Below are 27,472 nucleotides of genomic sequence, written 5' to 3' on the forward strand. Positions count from 1 at the left end.
GTAGATGGACGCCCATTGAGTAAAACTAAGATTTTAGGTCCCTGGCCACGGCGATCGTCTGTGGCGAAGGCCTCCCAGGCACTGCTCCGCTTTATGAGAATAACAGGCCTAATCGGAAGACAATGAGTTTGCTATGACATGACTGTAACGTGATATGATGTGGCGTGTCTGTTATGTGACTACATTAACTTCAACTATCTCTCTCTCACAACTTTTATATCCACTCATCCCCTTCCCCCAGTGCAGGGTAGCAAACCGGTTGCTTTTACTGGTTAACCTCCCTGCCTTTCCTCCTCATCTACCTCCTCCCGCGAAAGTGTTGGTGTTTCAGCCTGCTAACCTGTGCGCCCTTATTTTGCTGCAGCGGTGTGCAACACGATAGCGGTGATAGTGTTTGGTGCACGGGGTGACGGGCGGGACTGGATGCCGGACCCGGACCACAACTTCCTGTCATGGTCCTTTGCACTGGGCGTGATCGGAGCATTCTGCACCTACGTGGCAGCCGTACTGTTTGCCGTGGACAGCCGGCGAATGGCGCGCAAGCTGGATGAACAGGAGCACCAGCAGCAGGCATACAGCATGAACCCGACGCACACCATGGGCGTGCCACCACCCCAGACCCGAGCCTGAAGTGTTGGAGCCGGCATTGCCTTAAATGACGTGTGGTGTAAGATCTTTTGGTACAGATCGAGCCAATTAGCATTGTGTTGTCAATGCAGTATCAGCTGACAACCCTTGGGCTGAACTCGTCCAGGCAGTACCGATACTTGGATTCTTCACCACCGTACAAAGTTGTGTGCGTTGAATCTGTGCAGGCATGGTTTACTAGCTTATGCAACTCTGCACATTGGGTGCTGCATGCAATGGCCAACCCTGCTACGAAAAGGGCTGAATAGACACTGTCATTTCTTGCAGTGAACAGAGCAAGTGCATTTCTTAATGCAGTGTAATCTCACAGACTGTCTTGTAAAGCACGTTCTTTAGTTCAAACAACTGTAGTAACACATATTTGAAGGGCCAATTTTTTTATCATGGAGAATGTACGACCACTAAATTTCGCATCTAATTAATTACCATTTCTGGTACCTTAGGTGACAAGTGTATTGCCTGGCAGTTTTGGAGATGATCAAAGTCAAAGTCTAGACTAAGCCAAGCATCAAGAAAGTCATGCAACCTTCGAACTTTGTTGCAAAAAGGATCAAAAATTCATTTTCTGAAATTCAGAGCTCTTTACAGTGTGATGGATTATCTCTAGGGCATATGTGCTCAGTGCCTTGCAACATGCTTCAATCCTTTTCATGAGCTGCACTTCAGCATTAGCTACATGACGAGTGCATTCTCATTGGGAATCTTATTGCAAGGAAGGGGAAAATTCTGTTGAAGATTGCACGTGTGCCAGAGATGCATCTGTGACTAGGCTTTCAAGCAGCAAATTTTGTTCTTGCAAAATGTTGTTCATACATTCCAGGGTTTAAAGCCCTAGTGTCTCAAGTGCAGTTTCATTTGCCCTTTTTCAGGAAGCATTGTAATAACTGACATGCATGTTGCCATAACTTGTGTAACACAATGAGGGCATCTTTTTGTAACCATTATGCGCAGGTTGACACCTGCTAATTGTGTTCTGCCAACCTTAGTCGCCTTGTTTTGGGAGTCAACATTCATTGTTGGTCTTTGGAAGAGAGACTGCACTGCAGTGGAACGTTGGGTGCTGCTGTTTTGAGCTCTATAGATGCTTTTAACGAAAAACATTTCGCGCAGCACTGTACTTCGCCATTGTTTGTGTAATGTGTTTTATTTAGGATCAATATCCAAGACCTGCGTTTCTCTTTTTGAGAAACTTGCTACAGAGGATAGCATTCAGTCGAGCCTTTCTTGACGGGGGCGCTTGTCACCACTTCACTGTTGTTCTTCACTAGGACTGTGCGTAATAATAATCAGTAGCATTCTCCTTCAGAACATGGCTGTGTTCTGCTTTTATCAATATCGGTACGTCTTTTTCTACCTGTAGTTACGAACAGATGTTTTTATATCTGTTTTTATTTCATATTTTTATTTTGGGCCTATTTCAGAGTCTTGGTATTGTGTTGCTGCTCCAGCTTCAGACAGGAAGCTGGACGCAGGTTAATGAACTCTTGCAAATGCAGCTGTGGTCAGCTGCACTTTTAACCAAAATTGTGGATGTGCAGTGCTCTTGGTGGGTTTCTGCCGACATGCATTAGAATCTCAGTGAAACAGACTAACTTTGCCTCAGGCTGAATTTCTGTATTCAGGTCATGTGTACAAAAATACGGGTTTGGTTATCTGTACAGCAGCTGGAGCATTTCGACGAGATATTGCTAATTGACTTCGCTTTATGAATTTAGTTTGCTGTGTTACTGCGGCCAAGCATGGAGGCCATTGAGAAAATGATTCCATGCACTTGGACACCTTTGAACATTCCACTCTTGCCTGTGGTACATTTTTTTTTTGTGAACCTTTACCACACTGCTACATTCCATTATTATTTACAAGATCCATATCTCATGTGAATCTCAAGGTGAAGACTGCACTGTCGGCTTCTATTTGGTGCCGTCAGATATTGTTTTTACGTCATGTTTTTCTCACCACATTGTAAAGAGCTATTTTGTCGCCTGGTGTTATGACTTTTGTACTGGTTGTTTTACTAACATGCGTGGCTTGCTTGTGTCAGCAGTTCAGCCAATTATACATAGGGCAAATTTTCCCGCTGCGCAGCTTATACTGTTCGTGAGATTGTTTTGACGAGCCTTGCTCGGCAGCATTATTGATGAAGCTTGACTGCCTCGAGGAATAGAACAATCAATTTCCACAGTCCATCCGTCCATTCAAATTCGTGCCTGTGTGCAGTTGAAGGCTCTACGTTTTCTTCAAGTGTTCAGAGTGTGTGCCAATGTGCTTTTAATAGTGGGTCCTGGCTGGTGCCAAGGCCTGTAGAGCTTGGTAGGAAAAATATTTACACAAGTCGTGCGCCAGTTCTCAGCACTGTTTTCATACGATTCCCACCATTTAATTGTTTTTTAATGTAGGGGACCGGTTGTACATACAGGAAGTTATTCTGTCGCTTGTTATGTTTTATGTTGTAACCACATCGTTGGAGCATGTGTGAAACTTAAGGATGATGTGAATGTTCAGCATTGCTCAAATGAGAAAAGATGCCTTCATGTCCGCACTTGGTTGTATAGTGAGCTGCACTGTCTGTGAACCTGTACGGTAGTGGTGCTAGTCTCATGTCATTGTGTTGGCACGTGATCTGTGTCTATTTCTTTTGGTGCAAAATAAAGATGTGATGACCAGCAAAGATTTGTTCACATATTCCAGCTTGCTGATAGCTCTATTGCCTTGTAAGTATGAACACTGAAAGGATTTTAATGAAATGGCTGCGGGCACAGTGTATCGTGCAGTTATCTTATTGCTGCACCAGTTAACTGACTGTTACATATAGTTACATTTTGGGAAAGTATGCATAATCTGCATAAATGCATGGAAAAAAGCTGTACCACTTAACAAAACGAAAAGAGCCCACATGCACTGCACATAGTAAATAACGTGCCTGCTATTTGTTATTGGCTCAAGTTCAGTTTTTATAAATATCCTGCTAAACTACTGGTACAGCTTCAAAGTTCGGGTATTTTGGACAAAAAAAGTTGGTATCGCTGTCTGGGCGTTCAGATAGGAGAGCAAAATAAGCAGCAAACACTCGCGTTTGACACACCTAGAAAATATTATAAGCTCTTTCGGAGGTTTGGGGTATGTTGGCAGCAGCCCACTAAACTATGTAAAGTGCTAGCATAGAATACTAATTGTGTAATTAAGTGCTGGTGCACAAGGGACTTGTGTTAAAATACATCTTTTCCTTCAGTACATAGAGCGCCACACCTGCCATTCCTCTCAATTTGCCTTAGAAGGCTCATTTTTTTACTGAGCTTTCCGATTGTACAACCAGTGCCCCAAATTGATAAGTGGCCTCTGCCTGCGCAAAAATGGTTTAGAAATCTGCAGCCCCATCTCCTCCAAGGTAGCACTAGCACCATTGGCTGAACAGCTGATCAAATTCAATTCAAGCCAAAGTAGCTGTAGCTGTAGTAGCTGGCCGCATAAAAATGGGTGCACAATGCCAATTTCGACTGACGATGACGTGGTGGTGGTTTCTAATTAATGGCAGCGGTGTGCACGGCGCAGCTCAAGATATTCGTCAATGGTGGCTGGAGCCAGTGCAGGCACCCCACCCCGCGCACAACATTGAAACTTTGAATGCAGCCTAACCTCTTTTTTCGCAGCAAATGAATATCTCCCATATTTTTAATCTTGCTAGGTAGTCACAAGTTGGAAATGCAACTCATCTTGCTAATTAATACGTAACAAAATATCAAGCAATCCTGACCAGTTCCTTGGAGTAAATATGTGCTATGGCAATAAAGATAGAAGGAAAGTACCGCAATAGTTATTTTTCTCTACTTGTTCACTTATTTTCAGGAGTTGCAGCTCGCCATTACAATTTTATTACTTTATAGATACAGTAATGGTAATTGCAAATGGTTTTCTTTAGCATGGTCTGCTACAGGATCGCATTCAACTTGGTTGTCATGGTCTTGTACATGTGCATGGCCTGCGCATGCATTTCAACTTGCTGTTCATGTTACCGTCTCTACCTTCATCAGTGACTATAGTTTCAATACTGCAGACTTCCTGATAACAGGCACTAGTCAGTACATGAGCTGAGGTCATGCATTACACAAGTGACCGTTCTCTGACTTGCTCCATCAGGTTCACAATTACCGTGACTCTCCGCTACACCAACAGTTGTTGGCCATTAGCATCAGGCCAACCTTCCAACTCCTTCACATGTGCACTGGAGTCACCAACCATTAAGATCTACAACCTTTAAGCACAGGTCTCAGATGTTAACACTGATACTATGCATCAACATATCGCACGTCATTACAACCAACCAGCACCGCTGCACTACAAAGCAAAATACAACTTTGTCACTGACTTGCTGCTTGCTCTGTAAGCCACATATGCTCTGTACATATATCACAAACTTAAGTACATTGCTGGGGCTCCAACCAGATGCATCCTAGGCTTCTAACTCATCGGTCCACCTGTTGTCAGTTACAGACCTCCCAATACAAACCTGGGGCCTGATTGCATACTGCTCTCAATACACATTATCAAAACACTCATAATTATGCGACATGCAGCATTGGTGGGACATTGCAAGCGTTTCGGCACTAGTTTTGTCCTGAAAAGAAATAAATAATCTATCCTGATCTATCCCCAGGTTCACAACAGAGGGGTTCGTCGCCGCGAACCAAGAAACGTCCTCCTCCTATAGCTTCTCTTGAAATCTATTTGTGCTCTATGAGCGTCTTGCGTGTTGAGGGAAGCAACTGTCACATCCTACATTGGATTCCTAGTTTATTTGATGCCTACGATAGTGTCGTAATGTGTGAGCTGATGTGTGCCTTGAAACATGGTGCAACTGACTTCATCCCCTTGTATACATTCCATACCTCTATCCGCTCCCTCCATTTCAAAAACTAGCGTGGCCAAATGCAGGCCTTTCAGTTTTGGTTGCACAGCTGGAAAAGAAGCATGCCCCTCATGAGGCCAGTGGATCTCTGTGAGGCTGCCTACCTGCCGCCCAACTTTTTATTGCGTAAGCAATACTATGTCAGGTTTCAGCCCGGTGCGTAAGCCCAGCCGGTAGCCACGTTCGACCTTTAGAGAAGAAAGAACAGAAAGAGAAGCTACGTCTGCTTTGCTTACGCAACTATACCGGGTTTAACGAAAGCTAAACCCAGCTAATTTTTCACCACTGCTGACTCTCTTTTTGTGCACAAATTGTGGCGCTTCCTCCCGGACTTCCGAAGTTTCTCGCTTCCAATCTGCTACAGATGCGATCCTTAAAATGAGGGCATCCTCCACCGCAGTTATATATATATATATATATATATAGTGCGCTGAATGGCCGCCCTCGTGCAGCGCATTCTTTCGAGCTTCACAGGCACCATTCTACCATATGCTCTGCTTCCAGGAAAGCAGCTTAGACAAGCGTGTTTCGTAGCACACATTTGCCGAGTATGCGCAGCCGTCGTCCTGCGTCCAAGATTCTGGACCAGCACAGGAAGCTGTGGGAGGGAAAGTCTGTCAGGCAAGTTGCTACAAGTAGCTCCGATCTCACGGACAGCCCTCCGTGAGATTGGGCTGTCCCTCATGAATTAGTCGGCTCCTTTTCAGACACCTTTTCACGTCCTTTCTATGTTTAACACATTTCTACACGTTTCGTCGTCACTTTCGAGTAAATACAACATGCCGAGTGTTCCAGCTAAGCCGCGTGTCTCAAGAGATAAAAAATATATGTTTTACGCAAGTGAGGGAAATCAGATGGATATCGCTCCAGCCATCCTGCGCTTATAGCCTGCGCGTCAAAAGCAATTTTTGTTCGCAATTAAGGAAAATCATGAAAATTACTACATATTGACATTAGATATTGATACGTTGCGCTCGGAAGCAGTGGGATGAAGATGAGGTAGAAAAGCAGAGGCACGCGGACTGAGTAGCTGACCTTTCGGGGACCATTACGCGACGTCCCGATACCCTGTAAATTAGTTCTCCTAATCGCTACTTCGCAACAGTTAGTGGAGGTACTCGGTATCGATCCTATAGCTCGACCCATCAGCCCCGCGAAAGAGCCGACATGGAGCCGACGCCTCGTCGGGCTACTGCCATTGTTGTCCACATATGAACACCTCGGGAGGAAACGACCAGCCTGCGGGGACGTTTTGGACGAGTCAACAACATCCTCGGAACTGCCATGTACAGATAAGGTACTGGCCGCATCAACGCGAGTCGCGTACGTTTTCTGGAGCGTCTGACGAAGATGTCGAAGATTGCCAATAAGTGAGCAAGGAGAATCAAGACATGATCATGCAGCTGGCGAATGTGGTTTTCTTTCTTGTGGGCACTGCACTCTTGTGGTTCGAGAACCATGAAGATCCTCTTACCACTTGGGACGATTTCATGAAAGAAAAAGTGCTTCGGGGAATCCTTGTCGTGCAAGAAAAAGGCAGAACAAACCTTTGCCCAATGAGGCCAGCGCGGCCAGGTGAAACATGCACCATGCATGTGCAGTCGTGAGCAAAAGTGGTATACAACACACAGCAGGTGACGAAGCTCTTGTAAACTACATTTAAATACGATCTAGAGACAGCAACAGGGATGCATATTGATAAAATGGGACACCGCCATGGTTGTCTCGATTCCAGCTAGTTGTTGCTAAATATGGTGTTGCAATGCAGTTTTCCCGAGTTCCACCGCCGGCTGCGTGTTATATATATATATATATATATATATACGGTCATTCGTATTCGAGTTATATATTTTTTTCAAATTCGGGGGGGGGGGGGGAAGGGGGGTAAAAATTGGGCGTTATTTTTCGACTTGATAATAGGAGAGAAATCGGGTTTATCGTGGGAACACTCCGAAATTCGGGTTTAATTTACCGGGTTATATTTACAAACTAAACGCCTCATGTAAATCTCCTTCACAGGGGCACTTGAGGTATTGAAAATAAATATGTTTTGATTTCTCCTAATCAGTGGGTAACTTTTAGGGTTATGTCTTGGGTTGCTTTCAAGAAAGTATTTCATAATTTCGAGTTTCTGTCGTCATTATTACTCTCAGTTATGTAACGGTCAGTTTATGGACAAGGAACATTATATTCCCATTAGCTGGTCATCAACGTTTTACACACCCTTATTAACTTATATTTAATCATCTGCACGCGCAACATTTCAGTTTCCATCCGAGACTTAACTGTCTGGTCTCTGGAGGTATCTTAGCTGAGAGAGCGTTCGCTCAACGTCACAGCTGCCGTTAGCTTGAAACATCAATGTCAACGCTGCAATTGCTAACTTGGGGTCGCGCACAGAATTGCGTCATTCCAATAGTCCATCAGTTCAACACTTTCGTTTGTGGAGCTTGCTTCCAGCAAGTACGGGCATAAAGGAGGCTATGGTACTGGTTAAACTCCTGTCGAAGCGAGTCTACATCGCCCGTCACGGAAATAAAGAGGTTGGTAGTAATCTAACGACTGACAGCAGCCGCTCCTGGAATGGATTGGGTAAGGCCCTCAGTTTCTATATTGTCAGCTGGTTTTCTTCTTTGTCTGAGACGTTCGGTTTCAGAGTGCATCCCCATTTTGTGAAGGTTTTCGCGTAAAACTTTGATGCTTTCATAACAGCTTTTAACAACTATCGTGGGCACAACTCTAGAAACCGGGAAAAACCCGATTATTTAGGAATATGTTCGGGGTGCAAAAACCGGGTAAAATCGGATTTTACTTGAAAACGAACAACTTTAGTTATATACTGCTTTTGCTCATGATTGTACATAGAAGTGCTAAAGCTTTGCAGCACTAGCTGTTAACCATGCCATGACACAAGAGTATATATAAAGTTGGCCGCCTTCTGAAAGGAATTGCTGAAGATGTCTACAATTTTCTAATTATAGGAAACAAAACCTCGCCACTTCGTGTGACATCGTCCATCACTGCAGGACGTTTGAGGCGCTAAAGGCTCTGCGTATCACCCCCAAGTTCAACCGTATTTCCAACGTCCCAATTGTTGCCAGTGTCGAGAGTTACAACCGTGATGACATGGCGTTCTTCATCCGGCGGATTGTCCAAGATCAACTGGGTGAAAAATTCCAGCATCCTACAGCCCAGACCGTCTACTATGAATATGCGCTCCAAACAGCGCGTTTTGAATCGCCGCCTTCCTGGGCAGGACCGAGCTACAATCGTCCGCACGTAGTAGTACTGCCAGCAATCCAGCAGCTGACCCCCTCCAGGGCTCGTTTTCAAGCATTTCGGTGGAAGACCCAAATCCTTGGCTCGGGAAGATATTATACCACACTTCAAACGACTCAATCGTTCCTGCGCCTCGTCGCTACTACCATCCCACCAATGACTTTCTTGAACCACCAACTCGCCGTGCGGTACCGGAGTATTACAGTTAAGATCATCAAGGGCACATTTCCCGGTATTTCCAGCGTCAGGAGCAACATGACCAGCATTCACGTTCGTACACAAGTCCCTTCGGTCAATCTTCGAAGGCATTCCATGAATGCCAGCTCTGGAAGTTAACATGCATCCTCATTCCCGGCCGCTGCGACAAGGAGCACTCCGAAACGACTCACCCGCTTCCGATAGCAATTCCACACCGCCTATCCAACGACGCCGTTCACCGTCGCCAAGCCGCCGCTCTATATCGCCACTTCCGGAAAACTAACTGCTGCAGCCTATCGATGAGGTCTCGGAAAGGTCGTTTTCACCAATTCCTCTTCCACTCCTTATGGTACAAACAAGGTGTCTGTCATACTCTCGCGTTCGTAGACAGTGGTTTCGCTATATCTGTGATGAGTCTTGCTTTTAAAAACCACCTGGAACAGAAAGTTATGTTTGCGTGGGATCGGCCTGTTAGTTTCCGCGGTGTGGGAGGTGAAACGTTGCACCCTGTTGGTACTTCGTGTCAGATCATTATTTCCAGTGAAAAGCAACCCATAATTCGACGTGTTACTTCGTCTTATTCATGCAACCCAATATGTCATAATGAAATTGACCTTTTATGTGAATGTGGGGCGACACTTGGCTGGGGTGGTGGTAAAATTTCTCTTCGGCGCGATGCTTGCTGCCTTTGCAGACGATTCAACCGACCACCTCGACAGAGCATTCAGCATCACCCAGGACGTGATATTACCTGCCAGAGCTGCAATGTTCGTTCCAGTTCGCTCTTCTCACAATCGCGTCGGCATTCCTTATTTGCTGGTTGAACCAGACTTCTAGAACGCCACGAAGAAGAACATTCTGGTGCCGAGGGCCCTTGTTGCAGCGGCTGAGAGAACAGCATTCGTGTGGACAGTGAGCGCATCAAATTAACCTGCGTCACTCCCATCTGGCACGAACAAGCTTGCTCGCGTTGATGCATATTACGCTCTGAACATTCGTTCTCTGTCGACGGGCACCCTTGCTCAGACAGCCATGGCTTCTCGGCCAATATCGACGGTATAATGAACAAATCGCTTACGTGATTTGAGCATCTTCCATTGCAACATGTTTCCGCTCAGCATGTGTCGATGTTTGACTTCGCTCAGCCAGTCACTCCCCCTTCGCTGCTAACTTTTCGTCTGAAACACCAGATTAACACTGGTACTACACCACCGATCCGACAGAAACTTTGTCGCGTGTCCCCAGCAGAGCGTAAAGTAATCACAGAACAAGTACGCGACAGGCTGCTGAGAGGCGTCATTCGGGAGTTATCTAGACCGCGGGCTGCCCCTTCTATATTGGTGCGCAAGAAGGACAATTCGTGGCGTTGTTGCGTTGACTACCGTCGATTAAATGTCATGAAGAAAGGCGTCTACCCCGTTACACATATAGGCGACGCCTGGATTGTCTTTAGTCTACGTCGTACGTCTTGTCAGTTGACCTACGGTCAAGGTATTGGCAAATCCCCATGCATGCGCCGGATCGGGCGAAGACAGAATTTGTTACACCGGACAGGTTGTACGAAACTTATGCCATGCCTTTATTTTTTTGAAGTGAAAACGAAAGTGTATTAGTTTGAACGTATTTACAGAATACATAAAAATACAGACGAGGGTCCCATAGTCACAATACTGTACCGGAACCTCCATTATGCTATGCCTCAGCTACATTTGAGCGGTTTATGGGCCTTAAAGGGCATTCACGAGTTACCGTGATGGCGTCATCATTTACGGCAAGACCTTTCATGAGCAAAACAAAGGATTGAGTGTTGTGCTCGCCTGCATTGCAAAAGCTGTGTTGCTTTTGAAACCCAAAAATGTCATTTTTGTGAACGCCAAACCCTTACTCTCGGATTTCTTGTCGAGCAAGGTGGCACACGGCCCGACCCACAGAAGATAGCCGCCGCGTGAGTTCCCACAACCCCGTACTTTGAAACAGTTGCGAAACTTTCTGGGCTTCTGTTCCTACTTCCGTTTGTTCACTCAAGGATTCGCTCAGCTCGCCCTCCCTTGATTTCTCTGCTTCACAAGGACACTCCATTTATCTGGTCGTGTGCATGTGAGTCTGCCTTCCAGCAACTGAAAAATTTGTTAACATCTGGGCCACTTCTGCGCCACTTTGACCCAGCGGCACCTACTAAAGTCCACATGGATGTCAGCGGCGTCTCTGAGGTCCTTATTCAACTTCATAACGGCCTCCAGCACGTTTTCGCGTATGCAAGCTGTACTTTGACCAAAGCGGAAGGGAATTACACAGTAACGGCGTTTGAGTGCCTGGCGGTCCTCTTTGCGGTACGGATGTTTCGACCATGTCTACATGGACGTCTTTTCAAGATCGTCACTGATCACCGCTCTTTGTGTTGGCTTGTTGGCCTGCGCGACCCATCCGGTAGGCTTGCTGGTTGGGCCTTGCGCCAGCAGTAATATAACTTTACTGTCTCATAAAAGCGGACGCCGCCACGCTGACGCGGGCAGTTTGTCCCATTTCCTTTTACCGGGTACAGCGAGGAGCGACGACGACCTAGATGGCTGTCTATCTTCCTTCTCCGTAGAGTTTACCAGTATTGAGACAATTGAGCAAGAGCAGCGTAGCTACACCCTGCTCTTCAACAATTATTCGACCAAGCTCTCATATCTGCACCTAGGAATTTGTTCGTCATTCACGAGGGCTTGTTTTTTAAGAACTACTTCAGTTGAGGGTGCCCGTCTGCTTCTAGTCATCCCTGCAAGCCTTCGCGGCACTATGCTGGACGCCATGCATGATGATATTGCATCCGGCCATTTGGGCTGCCGTACATACTACCGAACACTGCAACGATTCTACGGGCCTGGATTATACACGGCAGCGCGACAATACGTCGCAAGCTACGTACAGTGCCAACAGTTCAAGCATCGCTATACTCCCCCTGTTGGACTGCTGCAGCCAAACACCCCGTCGCATACCCCATTTGAGAAAATTGGCTTCGACTTGCTTGGTCCGCTTCCTAAGTCAGCAACCGGCCACCGCTGAATTTTTGTATGCGTTGACTGCTGCACAAGATACGGTCTTTTTAACAGAGCAGGAGACGTTTCCACCTTTCTGCTGCACTCCGTCATTCTTAGCCACGGTGCCCCTCGATTTATCCATAAGTGACCGTGGTCGTCAATTCACTCATGGTGTGATCGAAGAGTTACTCCGACTATGTCATTGTGATTATTGGCACTGCACCCTACCATCCACAGACGAATGGCCTCACAGAACGCATAAATCGCACTTTGCCGAACATGTTGGCGACGTACGTTGACGCTGACCATAAGAACTGGACACAGTGCTACCTTTTTGCCACTTACGCGTACAATACTGCCCAGCACAAGACCACTGCGTATTTACCGTTCTTCTGTATGCCCGCTCGCCAAGCACCTTTCTCGACACGATTTTGTCATTTTCCATCCATCCTGATACATCCATTTCAGAGACTATGCCGCGCAGAGGAAGCCGACTTACTCGCCTGAGACCACTTAGCACACATAGGTCACACTAAGGCACGGTAAGATGACGGCCGCATCACAGTGACGTATGCTCCCGGTGACTACGTTTGGCTCTGGACCTCTCTGCACCGACGAGACCACTACCAGAAATGTTTCTGCACGAACCCCGGTCCATTTGTCATTCTCGCGCACCTCAGTCACGCCTATTACGTTATTTCTATAGTTATATCGAGTAATCGCCGGTGCCGCAAGACCCAGGTCGACCATCTTGCTCGCCTAAAACATTGCCGTCGGCTCACTGACTAATGCAGTTTCTCGAGGACGAGCTTTGACTGAACCGGGTCAAGTGATACGTTGCGCTCAGAAGCAGTGGAATGAAGATGAATGGGTAGAAGAGCGGAGGCACGCGGGCTGAGTAGCTGACCGTTCGTTCACCTCTACGCGACGTCCAATACCTTGTAAATTAGTTTTCCTAAAAGCTAAAAGCTACTTCCTAAGAATATAATGGGATTCGCAAAGTTGGAGAGCACCTCCAAAAACCCTTACATATATCTTTTCCCCAGCTGCAAAGAAAGCGCAAAAATAGACAAGATGTTACTTGACTGCACAATCGTGAGCCACGGCCTTGTTGCGTGCTTGCTTTCAGCGAACGAAATAAGCTGCGGCCGTGACTCGACGGCCCCGTTTCATGGGATGGGTATAGGGCGATATGTTAGCGATAGTTCCAGCGAGCGCGCCGCGCTCGGAATAACTTCCTCTGTCGTGCACGAACCGGCTGACGCGAGCGAAGAAACCACCGCCCATCGGAAGTCGCTGTAACGGGGCCGTCGAGCCCCAATCGCAGCTTATTTCGTTCGCTTAAACCGCGATTGAGAGCAGCAAAATCGGTGCGCGTGAGTAGGCTAGTTACGTGATTTTTGTCTATTTGGTGACGGTTTTTTTTAGCTAGGGAAAATATATACGTGTGACTTTCCTTATCTCATATAATGGTATGCGGGATCCTGTTAAGGTGCTATCAAAGTTTGTAAATGTCATTTATTGTATAAAATCAATATTTGGCAATTAAGTTATGCCATTATTCCACTAAATTATTTGCAAAAGAAAAACAAAATGTCTGTGGCGTACAACGTGCATGGCTGGCAGCAAACGTGCAACTTGTTTCCTTAGCTTGCGTCATACAGACTATTTTTAGCATTTAATTAGCACAAGTTAGCTGGGGCACCCAGTGTATCCTCCGCATTAACAGCTTCAAGTTTCATCCCGCAGGCGTTTTACATCTCGTCTTACGGTGGGTGACCAATAAGACCTTTCTCGCTCACTTCTTAAGCCCTCTGTGTGCGGGGTCTGCTTCGACTTTACCTCTGGCGGCGCCTCATGACTTTCTTCCGCCTTACATTCTTCTGAAAGGGAAGCTTCACTACGCCAGCCAACTCGAGCATTCAGCGTCAGGGTCAGTGGAGGCCTGAAAGAGCGCCAACTCGGGCCTCTCCTTTCAGTGCGAGGGTGACATTAGAGCCATCCTGCCATATGTCATTTGAATTCATGTTACCCATAACAGGCGTGAAAGTGGGTTCTGCATATAACGCCAGTGAGCTAATTGATGTGTTCAGCGTAACGCTGGTTGTGTTCGATGCAACGTTCGGTCGCCCGCAGCCAAAGCTTTCGGTCCACATTCGGTTCAGCAGCGTTGAACCCCACTAATTTTTTGAAGTTGAGGGAAGGGCAGCGCTTTTCCTGGCTCGCGTCATGTGGTGGCGTCGGGCGTCTGTTCTCACTGCTGGTGTACGAGGACCATAGATCGACATCTGATCCTGGTCCCTCAAACTCTTACCGGACACTTAATTGGGTTCTCAGATGTGTCATCATCCTTGCTGCCAATGTTATCTGGCTGTTCCTGCGTTTGTCGCCTCTGTATTTTCAGCTCGCTAGGCCACTCTTTCTCCTAGCGGATGCTAGCTGGCTTCTGCCGTAACGCATGCATGTATACATTGGCCTCTTCGTATCCTGTTTGACTTGGCGATATTGATCCATTGTTGGCTCGCGCTCCACGTTCATCACCATAACCGCACGTCTGTAGCTCCGACATTCCTGCTGAAGTTACTACACCCCGCTTGCTGGATTTTCCCTATTTTTACCTCCAGTGCCCACCGACGTAACCCCGACGTAACCAATCCCCATTGTTTTCATTTGTGGCGTGTTCTTCCTTCTCTGCGCCTTGTCCACCATGCGTGTTAGCACAGCAATACGGAACCGAAAACAGCGGTACCAGTATGGTAAAAATTTATCTACTCCAAATTCACCAAAATTAAATATACTTCTACAACAAAGCTGTCGCTCACGTCCTCTCAACGGTAGGGTCGGGTCACCTGAGCAGCGTCACCTGGCGGCTTATCTTGATAATTGTAAAACAGCAAGAACAACGGTAGACAAGGACGAGAAAGACACAGGACGAGCGCTGACTCTCAACTAAGTTTTTAATGGCATAACTTGGCGTCTTTTAAGGAAAGACAGTACATTCTACGTCACACTGAAGTTGATAAAATCAAACCAAAAGGCAGAGACACGTGCGACACTCAAAGGTCACCAATAAAAGCTATCTCTTTGTCATTTACAGTGACAGATGGTTTGCTCATACATCTTACGTCTTGACTGATATGGAAGCCTTCCATTATTTCCTGCGTTGTCTGATCGCAGTGCTTGTAACTGTTCTTCGCCATAAGGCGGTGCAAATTCCCTTCTTCTTTTTCATTGTTTCACACTTCTTGCAGTGGCTTACCAGGTACGATAGTTCCTTGTTACTGTCTAGATTATGTTTGGGCTCGAGCAACCTTTTATTTATGCAGCGTCTCGTCTGCCCATTGTACCGGGCTGCATAAATAAAAGGCTCGGTTCAGTTCAGCCGTTCAGTCGTAACAGTAACAAGGAACTATCTTACCTGGTAAGCCCCTGCAAAAAGTGTGAAACAATGACAAAGAAGGGAATTTGTACCGCCTTACGGCGAAGAACAGATATACTTTACAAGCACTGCGATCAGACAACGCGGGAAATAATGGAATCCTTCCATATCAGTCAAGACTCAAGATGTATAAGCAAACCATCTCTCACTGTAAATAACAAAAGAGATAGCTTTTATTGGTGATTTTTGAGTGTTGCACGTGTCTCTGCCTCTTGGTTTGGTTTTATCGACTTCAGTGTGGCGTAGAATGTAGTCTTTCCTTTAAAGGCGCCAAGTTTTGACATTAAAAACTTAGTTGAGAGTCAGCGCTCGTCCCGTGTCCTTCTCGTTCTCGTCTACAGTTGTTCGCGCTGTTTTACAATTATGAACGTCTACCAACTTGCACAAAGGAACATTCTGCTTGGCTCATCTTGATCATCGTGCCTGATCAGCTCGCCGTTTCCTCCACTACACGGAACCCAAAAAGGGGATTTAAGAACACAAAGCAAAATGAGAAATTAGCCAGCTCCTAATTAATGCACACAATTGATTACCACAAAGCGCACCGCCATTCACCCATGGACACCGTGTCACGCTGTTAACAGCTTTTTCGACGTATTGTACTATATACTTGCTATTAATTGCGGAAGGAAATTTTGTTGCCGATAAAAAGTAACGAAAAGTAAATGTCACCAATGAGATCTCACGGTGAGTTTTTGTTATCCAAGATGTTGTGCTAGCTAGAGTGAGAGGGTGGGACACCACGTGGTCCCTGTGCTGACGAAACTGCCGCTTAATTATTCGCGGTAGCCAGAACCTGCAAACTGTGAATTGTTCCCAGCGTTCATGCATCAAGACACCTGCTTAACCATGTGCCTGTCCTAATCATGCAGATCAGACGGCTTACGGCGATAAGGTATGGCTTGCCAGCGTGTAGAGACGTGTAAAGTATAGACCAGAATTTTTTTAGTGCTCTCGGGCGCAGCCATTTTCTGCCGAATAGCGCGCCGCCGCGCGGGCTCTTCCTTTGCGACTGCCGCGGCCGCGCCTGCACGGTAGCCACGTTTAGCTAGCCTTCGGGCGCTAGAAAACATCGCCAAAAATATTTTCCCCGCACGGTGGAGTTGGAGCGAGTTTATTTGCGTTGTCGTAAAGTTAAAATCGACTTGTCATTTATAGGGTTTATTTTGACATTCACGTTAATTGTGTTGGTGGTCATTACGCAGCTACGCTAATAATGCCATTTCGGTTCTTTGCTGACGACACAACGTTCGTTAATAATTGCAAACATTACTCTTGCGTACGACTTGCGTATAATTCCACTTCCAATGAGCTCTTCTTCCTTCCTGCCAGCCATTTCTAACCTCACCAATTAGGTTGTGTTGTCGTTTTCGTGGTGTGCGCCAGTCACAACAACAAATTATCGCTGTGTTCATCTGAGTTGACAAGCTAACGGCAGGTAAATTTTGTTGCGATTTATTTATGAACACCGCCGCATTAGGATCATTTACTTTATCTCTGGAACTCTGTAGCGCTTATCAAACTGTTGCGCCTGCATGCCAAGCATATTCCACCAACACGTACATTCTGGTACATTTCAAAGAAACAGCAGCAAAGGAATGCTCGCTGGAGCATAACTCAGTTTTTATATTGCATATGCAGTTTAGCGTCCAAAAGTGGCATCAGCTATGGAATACGCCGTGGTGGAGGGCTCTGGAAATTTATTGACTGCCTGGGGTTATTTAATGAGCACTGACATCGCGCACTACGCAGGCGCTTCAGCTTCGTCTTCATTTAAGAGCGGCCGTCGCTTCTGTGATCGAACCTATGTCTTCGGGTTCAGCAGTCAAGAGCCCTAACCACAGAGCCACATCTGGAAGACACAACCTCGTTTCGCTATTTGTATTAAGCCTTGAATAATTATTAACATAGCAGCCAGGCTCCCGCGAGCATTACAGTGACAAGACGAGTATATTTAATTTCGATGCTATCGGTGTGTGTGAAACCGCTGCTTAGCCGTTTGGTCGAGGTCATATCATGTAATTAAATCGTGTTTGTTGCGTCCTAGGTAGATACTATACAGCAAACAGCTACTACGCTCAACCGGTTGGCACGCCGACTTCTCTCTGAAATAAGGGAATCACAATTAGGAGTCCTGGTAGTCGTACTTAGATTCCCTTAAAGAAAAACGAAAGTCGAAGACAGTCATTATTTGCGAAAAATCACGTTTTGCCTAAGTAAACTTCCGCGCGAAGCTCGTCAATCCGGTTAAATCTCACACCACGGAACCAGGTCCAAAAATCTATACATCCTTGTACGCAAAATAAAAAAGTAAAAACAAAATACGTGTGAATTTAACACATGTGCAGGGCACCCCCCCCCCCCCCCCCCCGAAAAAAAAAGAAAGAAAAGAAAAAAAAAATCGCAACTGCTGTGTATAAACGCCTAATTACAGTTCGTAACCATGTATGGTATACACTACCCTCGTATATTGCGTTACCAAGGAAACAGTGCGGTAGCGCTCTGTAGAACAGGGACAAAAGTGAGTAGCGATGCACAGCACACATCTACACACATAGGCGGTAAAGCGCGTTAACGGCAGAATCGATGTTGTTGTTGAAAACCTTTATTTCCACTGAGAAGAAGCTCCGTTTCGGACTCCCCGGCACGCAGGCCTGATGGAGCCTTACTCAGGAGCCTCGCGAACTAAGGTCTGGTGAATATGCATTGTTGCTTCACGGCCTCAGCCGCCAGGCGGATGGCTTGCTGCTGCTGAGCGGGGTCCTCGCTTCGCAGCAGGGTCTCCCAGGCGTCTCTATCAATATTTTCTTTAGCTCCTGGGCTGTTGTTACATTCCCAAATAATATGATCTAGAGTGCCCCATCTCCCACATGTTATGCAATGTAGATCCTTTTTTATCTTTTGAAATTGTTGCATATACCCAAAAGGGACTAATATGATTGCCCCCTTGTAGTCTCCTCCATGCAATTGCCTCCCCGTTTCCGAGGGAACGGTCTGGCGGCGGATAGATCCTTCTGCTTAGTTTAGAGTGCTCTGTAACCTCTTTATACGAGATTAGGCTATCTTTTATATCCATGCAAGAGGGCTGCTCGGCAGCCGCCCGGTGATAGAGAGCTCGGGCAAACTCGTGAGCAGCCTCATTCCCTGAGATGGATTCATGTGCTGGTATCCATATAATTTCTACGTTACGCTCAAGCGGCCTCGATTCGAGGACTCGTTTAGCTTCTTCTGATATTCTTCCCTTCCCAAAACTTCTGACCGCATTTTTGCTACCGCATAGTATTAATTTAGCCTTGGTACCGACACAAGCGAGCGCTACTGCCAATTCCTCCGCCGCGTTGGCGTCTCTCGTGCGGCTTGAAGCCGATACTACAGGTGCTCCTGTTCCGCCGACTACTGCGGATACGGCTGCTCCTTGCCGTCCACATGCAGCATCTACGTAGGCCACTTGTTCTGCTGGTTGTTCTCCCATTCTTTTCTCGTATAGGCTCTGGCTCTATGCCCGCGCCTCTCTTTGTTATATTCGGGGTGCATATTTTTTAGCATAGGCGGGACGCGTATCCTGGCTCTTATCTCTTCCGGGATATCCACTGTCTTATGAGCAGTGTATCCCGGTTGGATGTCTATCCATTCTAGTATTTTTCTTCCTGTGTCAGATTGGCTAAGTCGCTCCAGCTGAGTTATTCTAACTCCCTCAGCTAGCTCGGCCCATCTGTTGTGGATACACATTATTTCAAGACGTTCCGTTGATGTGGATATGGGAAGTTCCAGAGCCCTCTTGGCACATTTCCTCGGTATCCTGTCTAGTTTATCTATGTTCTCTTTGTTCATATTTAAGTACGGCGTTACATAGCAGATTCTGCTTGTTATGTACGCTGTGATATTCTTAGGAGGCTTCTCTCTTTTAGGCCTCTCCCTTTTACTGTTATCCTTCTGAATATGCCTTGCACTTGATCCGCATATGTTGCTAATTTCTTTATGGTATTGGTATTGTTGCCTTTATGATTGATAACCATACCCAGGACCCTCATCTCCTCGACCTTCGGCACCTCTAGGCCCTCTACTACCACTTTGATGTTTATTGGCTTTTTGTCTCTGCTGTTGGGGTTGTACCTAAAGAGCTCCGACTTCTGCGGTGAGCATGCTAGTCCTCTGTCGGCTGCATACTTCACCACGGCGTCTGCAGCTCTCTGCAGACTCCACTCAATTTCTGGATCACTTCCATTGTTCATCCAGATGTTAATATCGTCAGCATACAGGCTGAACTTTATTCCAGAGATCTCATTCAGCTTAGCTGGGGGGCCTCTCATTGCTATGTTGAATAGAAATTGAGATAACACGGCACCTTGAGGGGTTCCTTTGCTTCCTAGCCTTATGCTGGGAGACTCTGCGTCCTGAAATTTAATCACCGCCCTTCTGCCCTGAAGAAAGTTCGTAATGTAATTGTATGTTCTTTTGCCTACGTTTACTTCCTCAAGACCTTTTACTACCGCGTCATGTCTGATATTATCGAAGGCCTTCGTGAGGTCTAGGCCTAGGATCACCTTAGTGTCTAGCCCTTTCTTGTCTATGATATCATGTCTTCTGAGCATTATGTCCTGCGTGCTGAGCTTAGGTTTGAAGCCTACCATCTCATGCGGCCATAGGTTTTCATCCTCCATGTATTTTGTTAATCTCGCTTGCACTACGTGTTCCATGAGCTTCCCCACACACGATGCCAGAGAGATTGGTCTTAGCTTTTCTAACTTTGGTTCTTTCCCCGGCTTAGGAATGAGAATCACTTCTGCCTTTTTCCATTCGTCCGGCAATTTACTTTCTTTCCATACTTTGTTTATGTATCGTGTGATTGCTTCCACCGAGCCTTCATCTATATTTCTAAGCTTGACATTTGATATCTTATCTGGTCCAGAGGCCGAGCGAGTTCTTAACCCCGCAATGAACGCTCGCTCACAAACGTATTCAACGCGAGGCGCCCGCCGTGACCCGCAGTCCCCTGACATGCGCGCGCCCGACAGATAGCGCCTGGTGTCGAGAGTAGGAGCGCGCTGGCAGCCTGCGTATGGGGGTAAATCTGGTCTATGCTTCAAAATGCACATCTTGATGCGTTATACTTAGCTCAACAATACGCGCCCTTTTAACGTGCCCTTGTCTTCGGCTCTTGGTTAATATTTTCCTCTGTCTGAGTGTTACACTCGGGTTACGGCTCGTCAATAGCGGCAAATTCATTCACACTCTGCTTCCATCACACCTCATGCGCTCGGTTGCCGCTTTGTGCAGAAAAAAAAAAATCTATCGTTACAGGGGCTCAAGAGAACGACTTTTTATTGGTTAAAAATAGTTTTTGGCCTCGTCTTCATTGCAGTTAGAAGCCCGCCATTGTCTATGGCCGGCGGCGGCTGTGTTTCGATTATGTGAACTATACTATAGTTTAGACGCAGGTGAAACGGAGAGGAATCTGTGTGCTGTGCGACGTCATTGTACGTTAAAGAGCCCCAGATGGTCGAAATTACTCCGCAGCTATCCACTACCTGCACCTGTTTCTCTCTTTAAGCTTTCACTCTTACCTTCGTCCCCTACCTTACGGCGCGGTTAATGCGATGTCAGCCTTTTCCCTTCCTATAAATCAATCAATCAGCGCACGTTAAAGATCACCAGGTGGTCGAAATTACTCCGTAGCCCTCCACTACGGCTCCTCTTTCTCTCTTTCCACTTTCACACCCATCTTCCTCCCTTCCCTTACGGCGCGGTTGCGGTGTCCACATAAAACCAAGTGAGACAGTTACCGCCCCTTTCCCTTCCCAGAAATAAAATAAATCAGGTGTCCACGGACGGAGTACCCGGGTTCGAACCCGACCTCGGCAGGTGCGTTTCGATGGAGGCGAAACGACCACCCTCCTCCCTTCCCTCACGGCGTGGTTCAGGTGTCCACAGGGCAAGTGTGACAGATACTGCGCCTTTCCCTTCCTGTGAACCAACCAACAAACGAAGAGGCGTCCGTGTGCTGTGCGATGTCAGCGCACGTTAAAGATCCCCATATGGTCGAAATTACTCCGTAACCCTCCACTACGGCTCCTTTTTCTCTCTTTCCACTTTCACTTCCACCTTCTGCCCTTCCCATACGGCGCGGTTGAGATGTCCACAGAAAACAAGTGACAGTTACCGCGCCTTTCCCTTCTTATAAATCAATCAATTATCAGGTGTCCACAGAAAAAGTGTGACAGATACTGCGCTTTTCCATTCCTATAAACCAATCTACAATCTTCAAATAAGGAAAAGCGCACGAGCGGCGGAACTCAATCATTCGACACTGTACAGAAACACGGGATGGAGATAAGCGAGGCAGTTCTATTAGTACACGCATTTATTGCGGCATGGTTAGATATATGATATCATGCATGCAACATGACGTTAACAGAGCGCGAAAGAAGGTTATGAAACCCTCGTAGGGAAATCGTATAAACAGGCGCCTGATCTAACAGCCGGCACGTTGACAGTGTAAGGGACCGGGCGCCCGTTGTATGGCGCTACCGTCGATGGATGGATGGAATATAGGAGCGTCCCCTTTGAAACGGGGTGGTAGCAGTAGCTATCATGCTCATTTTTCTCCCAATATCTTAAGTATTGATTTAGATTGGTTAACTAAACTATCATTCTATTTATTACATTTTTGTTTCTACATTACTAACATAATGTCACTTCTCTGCTTTTAAGCCACCAACCTTCCAGTCGTTTCTTGCTAGTTTCCACCGCCGGTTTATTCACCCGGCCACTGGTATCTCTAAACCCCAGAGCTTCAGGAACAATGATTACGCCTGCATCAACTTCCGGATGGATACTATTACATTCGAGTATAATATGGTCAATTGTTTCACTGGAGTTACCACATACAGCACATGAGTCATCTCCATTGTTATTTTTTTTTTTGTAGCTGCGTGTTCTAAGGCACCCTGATCTAGCTTCAAAAAGTAGGGCACTGCCTCTTGAGTTATCAAAGAAATCTTCCTTCCTGATCTGCATTTTCCACTTTCGGCATAATTCCACACTCTGTTTCTTTTCCATCGAATTTTTCCAATTTTTACCTTCTGTGTTTTTCACCTGTTGCTTAATGCTCTTTATTTCTCCATCCTTGTGACTAGCATACTTACTAGTTAGTTTCCTAGTTCTTTTCCTCCATTGTGAGTCAACGCTTTTTAAGTACAGGTATTTAAATACTTTAGCTGCCCATCTGTTACTGTCTAATTTCCTCAGGCGTTCCTCATATAACATTTTACTCTGAGCTTCCCGTACTTCGAAAGATGCCCAGCCCATATCTCCCTGTACCGCTTCATTTGTAGTTTTGCCGTGGGCACCTAGTGCTAATCGTCCAACGGATCTCTGATTTATTTCTGTTCCGTCGCCTCGGCAGAACAGCGCCGCCCGCGGCGGAGTGCCGAGGCAGCTGAGCGGCGCATTCGTTTCCGTTCTGCGAGGCGTTTTTGAGCAGGTCCCTATGCGTTGTTTTGCGGTGTGGTTATGAGAGCTTTGAGCTGCTTTGAGTAATCGAACGGAATATTTTTCGGCTGGGATGGATGGATGGATGGATGGATGGATGGATGGATGGATGGGAAAACATTTATTTCATCGGCTTTAAGAGGTTCAGTTTGATTGCTGGCCGCGCCAGATGGCCGCCAGTTGCGTCCTGTCGGCGATCTCTTCGGCCCACTCAGTGACCCGAGCCTGGATGGCCGGGTCCGAGCAGCGCAGCACGGCCTCCCACTCCTCCAGAGATGGAGCTGGCAGCAAATCGGCGGGTGGCGGATAGGCCGCGCACCCCCATGTAATGTGGTCTAAAGTAGCGTCGACGCCACACTCTTTGCATTCAGGGTCAACCTGCTCTTTGAATATATATGAATAAACTTTGGGGCAGGGGAAGGAGCGGGTTTGTAGCTGGCGCCAGAGTATCTCCTGGGCCTTGCTTAATGAATTGTGTGGTGGAGGGAAGATGCGCCTTCCCAGGCTTTAAAATGGCGAGTTATATCATGGAACGAGAGCAAGCCCTCCCTCGCGCCCGCGGGAAACGAGGTGCTCACCGCCCGGCCGACGAAACCTCGGGCATATTCGTGAGCCTTCTCGTTCCCGGGATTGCCCGAGTGAGCCGGAACCCATACCAGTTCTATCGTCCTACCAGGGACTGGACGGTAGCTTTTAAGGATATTCCTGGCGGCAGCCGACAGACGGCCCCTCCCGAAATTCCGTACGGCTGTTTTGGAATCACTGACTATAACATCTGCTTCGGTAGAAGCGATAGCCAGCGCGGTGGCTGCTTCCTCTGCAGCCTCGAAGGTTCTGGTGCGTACAGTGGCTGAGGCTAAGATTTTGATAGGCGTGGACTCACGGGCCCCAGTCACCGCACAAATCGCGAAACCGCTGTCCGTCTCTTCATATTTGGCCACATCTACGTAAGCAACCGAATGGTTTCCTTTGTATTTGGTGTGTAGTGCACGTGCGCGTGCTAGTCGCCTGCCTTCGTGGGGAATGGGGTGCATATTTTAAGGGAGGGGCTTGATAACAAGCTCCTTCCTGATTGCTGTGGGTATTTGCCTGGGATCGTCCGCCATGGGTTCGGCATTGATGCCTAGCCTCAGCAAGACAAGCCTCCCGGCTTTGGTGCGCGCCAGTCTGGAGTACTGCGTTATTAAATGCGCTTCCTTGAGTTCATCAAGTGTGTTGGGCATTCCAAGAGCTAAGAGCCTATCGGTTGAGGTGTTTCTCTATAGTCCTAGTGCTGTCTTGTAAGCTTGCCGGATAAGACATTCAACCTTTTGCTTTTCGTCTTAGTAAAGGTGCAGATAGGGCAGGGTGTAGACTAGCCTGGTGATGACGAAAGCTTGAATGAGTCGACAGGTGTCGCGTTCTTTCATGCCCCTCCTCTTGTTGGCTATTCGCTTGATTAGTCTGGCTGTTTGTGTGACTGTTTTGGTCAGTTTATCTAATGTTCCTAAATTTCTGTGGTTACTCTGAATGAATATGCCTAGGATTCTGATAGTGTCTACTTGTTTGATTGGCAGTCCTTTGAGCTCTACCCTGATTGCAGGAGGCGGAGATCTGTTCTTTCGATTGGGGCCTTCTCGAACTACAAGGAGTTCGGACTTAGAGTGTGAACATTCAAAACCCGCCCTTAGAGCGTAAGTCTCAATGGTGTCGACTGCTTCCTGAAGCACACTTTCTATTTGGGCATCACTTCCCCTGTTCACCTACAGGGTAATGTCGTCCGCGTAAAGCGTATGCTGTAGCCCCTCGATGGCGGCGAGTCTGGGGGGCAGTGTTATCAGTGCAATGTTGAAGAGGAACAGCGACATCACAGAGCCTTGTGGTGTTCCCTTTCCGCCCAGAGATATGGGGTCTGATTTGATCGCGCCGAGAGTGAGCTCGGCAGTCCTGTTCGTAAGGAAGGACCGGACGTACCCGAAGACTCGCTCTCCAGGATTCAAAAGCGAGAGGTTTTCTAATATCGCCTCGTGCGAGACGTTATCGAAGGCTTTACAGAGAAGTATTGCCCTCGTTCCATGACAGTACCTGCGATCCATAACATCCCTCGACAGCTGGATCATGACATCCTGCGTGAAGAAGTTGGGTCTGAATCCTATAATGGTTGAGGGGATGAGGTCGTTGTCCTCTACATAACCCTGCAGCCTGTTGAGAACGATGTGTTCCATTAATTTGCCTAGGCACGACGTTAACGAAATGGGTCTGAGGTTTTCTATGTTAAGCTTCCTCCCTGGTTTCGGTATGAATGTCACTTTGGCATGTTTCCATTCTTGCGGTACCTCTCCTTTCCTCCAGTAGGTGTTCATGAGGTCAGTTAGGGCCGAAACTGAGCCGATATCTAGGTTCCTGAGGATTTTGGTTGAGACGCCGTCTGGTCCCGCCGCCGAGGTCGTCCTGAGTTGTCCTATCGCGTACAACATCTCCGCTTCCGTAAAGTCCTCGTCCAACTGTTCATTGGGGAGTCCTCCATACATGGGGAGTGCGCTAGTGCTAGGTGTCGTGTTCAGGAACATTTGACATAGTGCATTTAGTAGCTCCGCGTCCGTACCTTCATACTTTTGTATAATTTGTGCGAGGTGATCCCGCGCAGCAGATTTTGTTTGCGTTGCGTCGAGCAAGTGTCGGAGCAAGAGCCAGGTTTTCTTACTGCCGAGCTGTCCGTTCATTTCATCGCAGATCTGCCCCCACTGTTGTTTCTCCAGGTCGCTGGCATGTGCCTCGATCTGCCTCTCTAGTTGTGCAATGCGCCGTCGCAGCGTTCTGTTGAAACGCTGCTTTTTCCAACGGCAAAGCAAACTAGCGTGAGCCTCCCACATGTGCAATAGCCGCGCGTCCGTGGTTGTGTTGTCCTGACCTGTGGATTGTATTTCGGCTGTGGTGCTGTGAACGCCATTAATAAGTGCGCTGGTCCAGTCTTTAAGGTCGGTTATGTTGGAGGGGCGGTTTGTTCCCTCAGTTTTCTAAATTTGTCCCAGTCCGTAATTGTGGCTTTTGCGGTTAGGCGTTTATGTGGCGTTGTGTTGAACTTGACGGAGATAATGTAGTGGTCACTGCCTAGCGAGTGTTGCGTATTGTTCTAGCAAGCGTCCCGAATGTTTTTGCTTAGTGATAGATCAGGAGAGGTGTCTGCACTTACGCTGTTGCATATATTCTAGTGACTTCCTGTGGATCGTTAAGAATGGAGAAACCAAAATCTTGGGCTTCTTCCCAGATTCTGATGCCTTTGGGCGTGGTTTTATTGTAACCCCATGCCGTGTGACGTGCGTTAAAATCGCCTACCACCAGTAACTGCGCCCTGGCTGCGAGCTTTAGTACATTCTCTAGTAGACGCGGTATTCCTGAGCCCGCGTCTTTGGGTGAGCTGTACAAGTTTAGGATGAAGAGCGTTGTATCTCCTTTTTTCCTAGGGACAATTTCTAGCAAAGTGTAATTGACGTCGGTGTCATCGAATGTGTGCTGTATGGCGGTGATGTTTCGCTGAATGGAAGTCGCGGTGAGCTGGTCCCGCTTGTTCAACACGCCTGTTTGTACAAAAGATTTGTAACCTGGTAAATTGATTGGTCCCCTATTTTCTTGGAGCGCTATTACATCTGGTTTGCTAGCTGAGTTTTGACGTGGAGCAGCAGGTTGCCCCGCTTGCCGCGGAACGTCCTGAAGTTCCACTGCCATACCTCAATTTCTTGGCGAGAGGCCATCTTTGTGCTGAAGATTTGGCAATGTTGTCGAAGTTGCCGACAACCTGTCGATAATTATATCTAGTCTGGCGGATTGACTGGCAATTGCTGTTTCTATGGCTGCTACTTTGGTTTCCATGGCTGTCACTCTAGTTTGTAGGTCGCCTAAAATTTTATCCTGTGTGTCCATACGGGCGTTGCTAATTTCATCCCTATCAGTGAGACTTTTGTTTAAGGCATCGAGTCTGGCGTGATGGTCAGTTGTGTTGGCATTAATTTTGGCTTCGAGTTTCCTGATGTCCTCGTCCCTGGTTGGTTCTAGAGGGGTTTCCTCAGGGGAGCTTTCCAAAAGTTTTTTGGCTTTGACGCCCTGCTCGTCCCTGGTTGGTTCCTGAGGGGTTCCGTGAGGGGACATTTCCGCAGGTGTTTTAGGTATGACCTCCGGCTCACTGTCCGAGGGTGGCGGACGTTTTAAGCTATTGGATGATTCAACCTCCATATCTTGTGGCACAGTCGCGTTTACGACACACGTGTTAAGAACGCCAGAAGGTAGGGGAGGTCTAGGACTTGCCGTTTGTTTTGATGTAGGAACTGACGCTCTCGTGATTCTTTCGAGGGTTTCTATTCTTTTCATCATGTAAGCCAACTGCTCTCTCAGAAGTTTGTTTTCTGCTGCCAGCTGCTTTTTAGAGGAGTGGAAGGCGCCATAATGGCTGCACTGCTCACCTGTGCCTGGGTGCCTTGGCTTAGAAGCGGGGGGAATGCTTGGTCCATTCCTTCC

General features: G+C 47.2%; 2 protein-coding genes across 3 annotated transcripts in view; one reads left to right on the forward strand and one right to left on the reverse strand.

Annotated features, from left to right (window-relative positions):
• The window catches only part of kune (claudin), a 42,757-nt gene extending 39,427 nt beyond the window's left edge, over positions 1-3,330 (forward strand). For both annotated transcript variants that reach the window (XM_084602503.1, XM_084602504.1), the window contains exon 3: positions 365-3,330. In XM_084602503.1, the coding sequence (XP_084458629.1) occupies positions 365-630 (266 nt within the window). In that variant the 3' untranslated portion in view covers positions 631-3,330. The remainder of the gene's footprint in view (positions 1-364) is intronic.
• Positions 1-27,472, reverse strand: part of LOC146192606 (uncharacterized) — a 377,072-nt gene that overhangs the window by 138,413 nt on the left and 211,187 nt on the right. The window lies entirely within an intron of this gene.

The sequence above is a fragment of the Amblyomma maculatum genome, chromosome 4 (assembly GCF_055883805.1).
Source record: "Amblyomma maculatum isolate TAMU_Amacu chromosome 4, ASM5588380v1, whole genome shotgun sequence".
NCBI lineage: Eukaryota > Metazoa > Arthropoda > Arachnida > Ixodida > Ixodidae > Amblyomma > Amblyomma maculatum.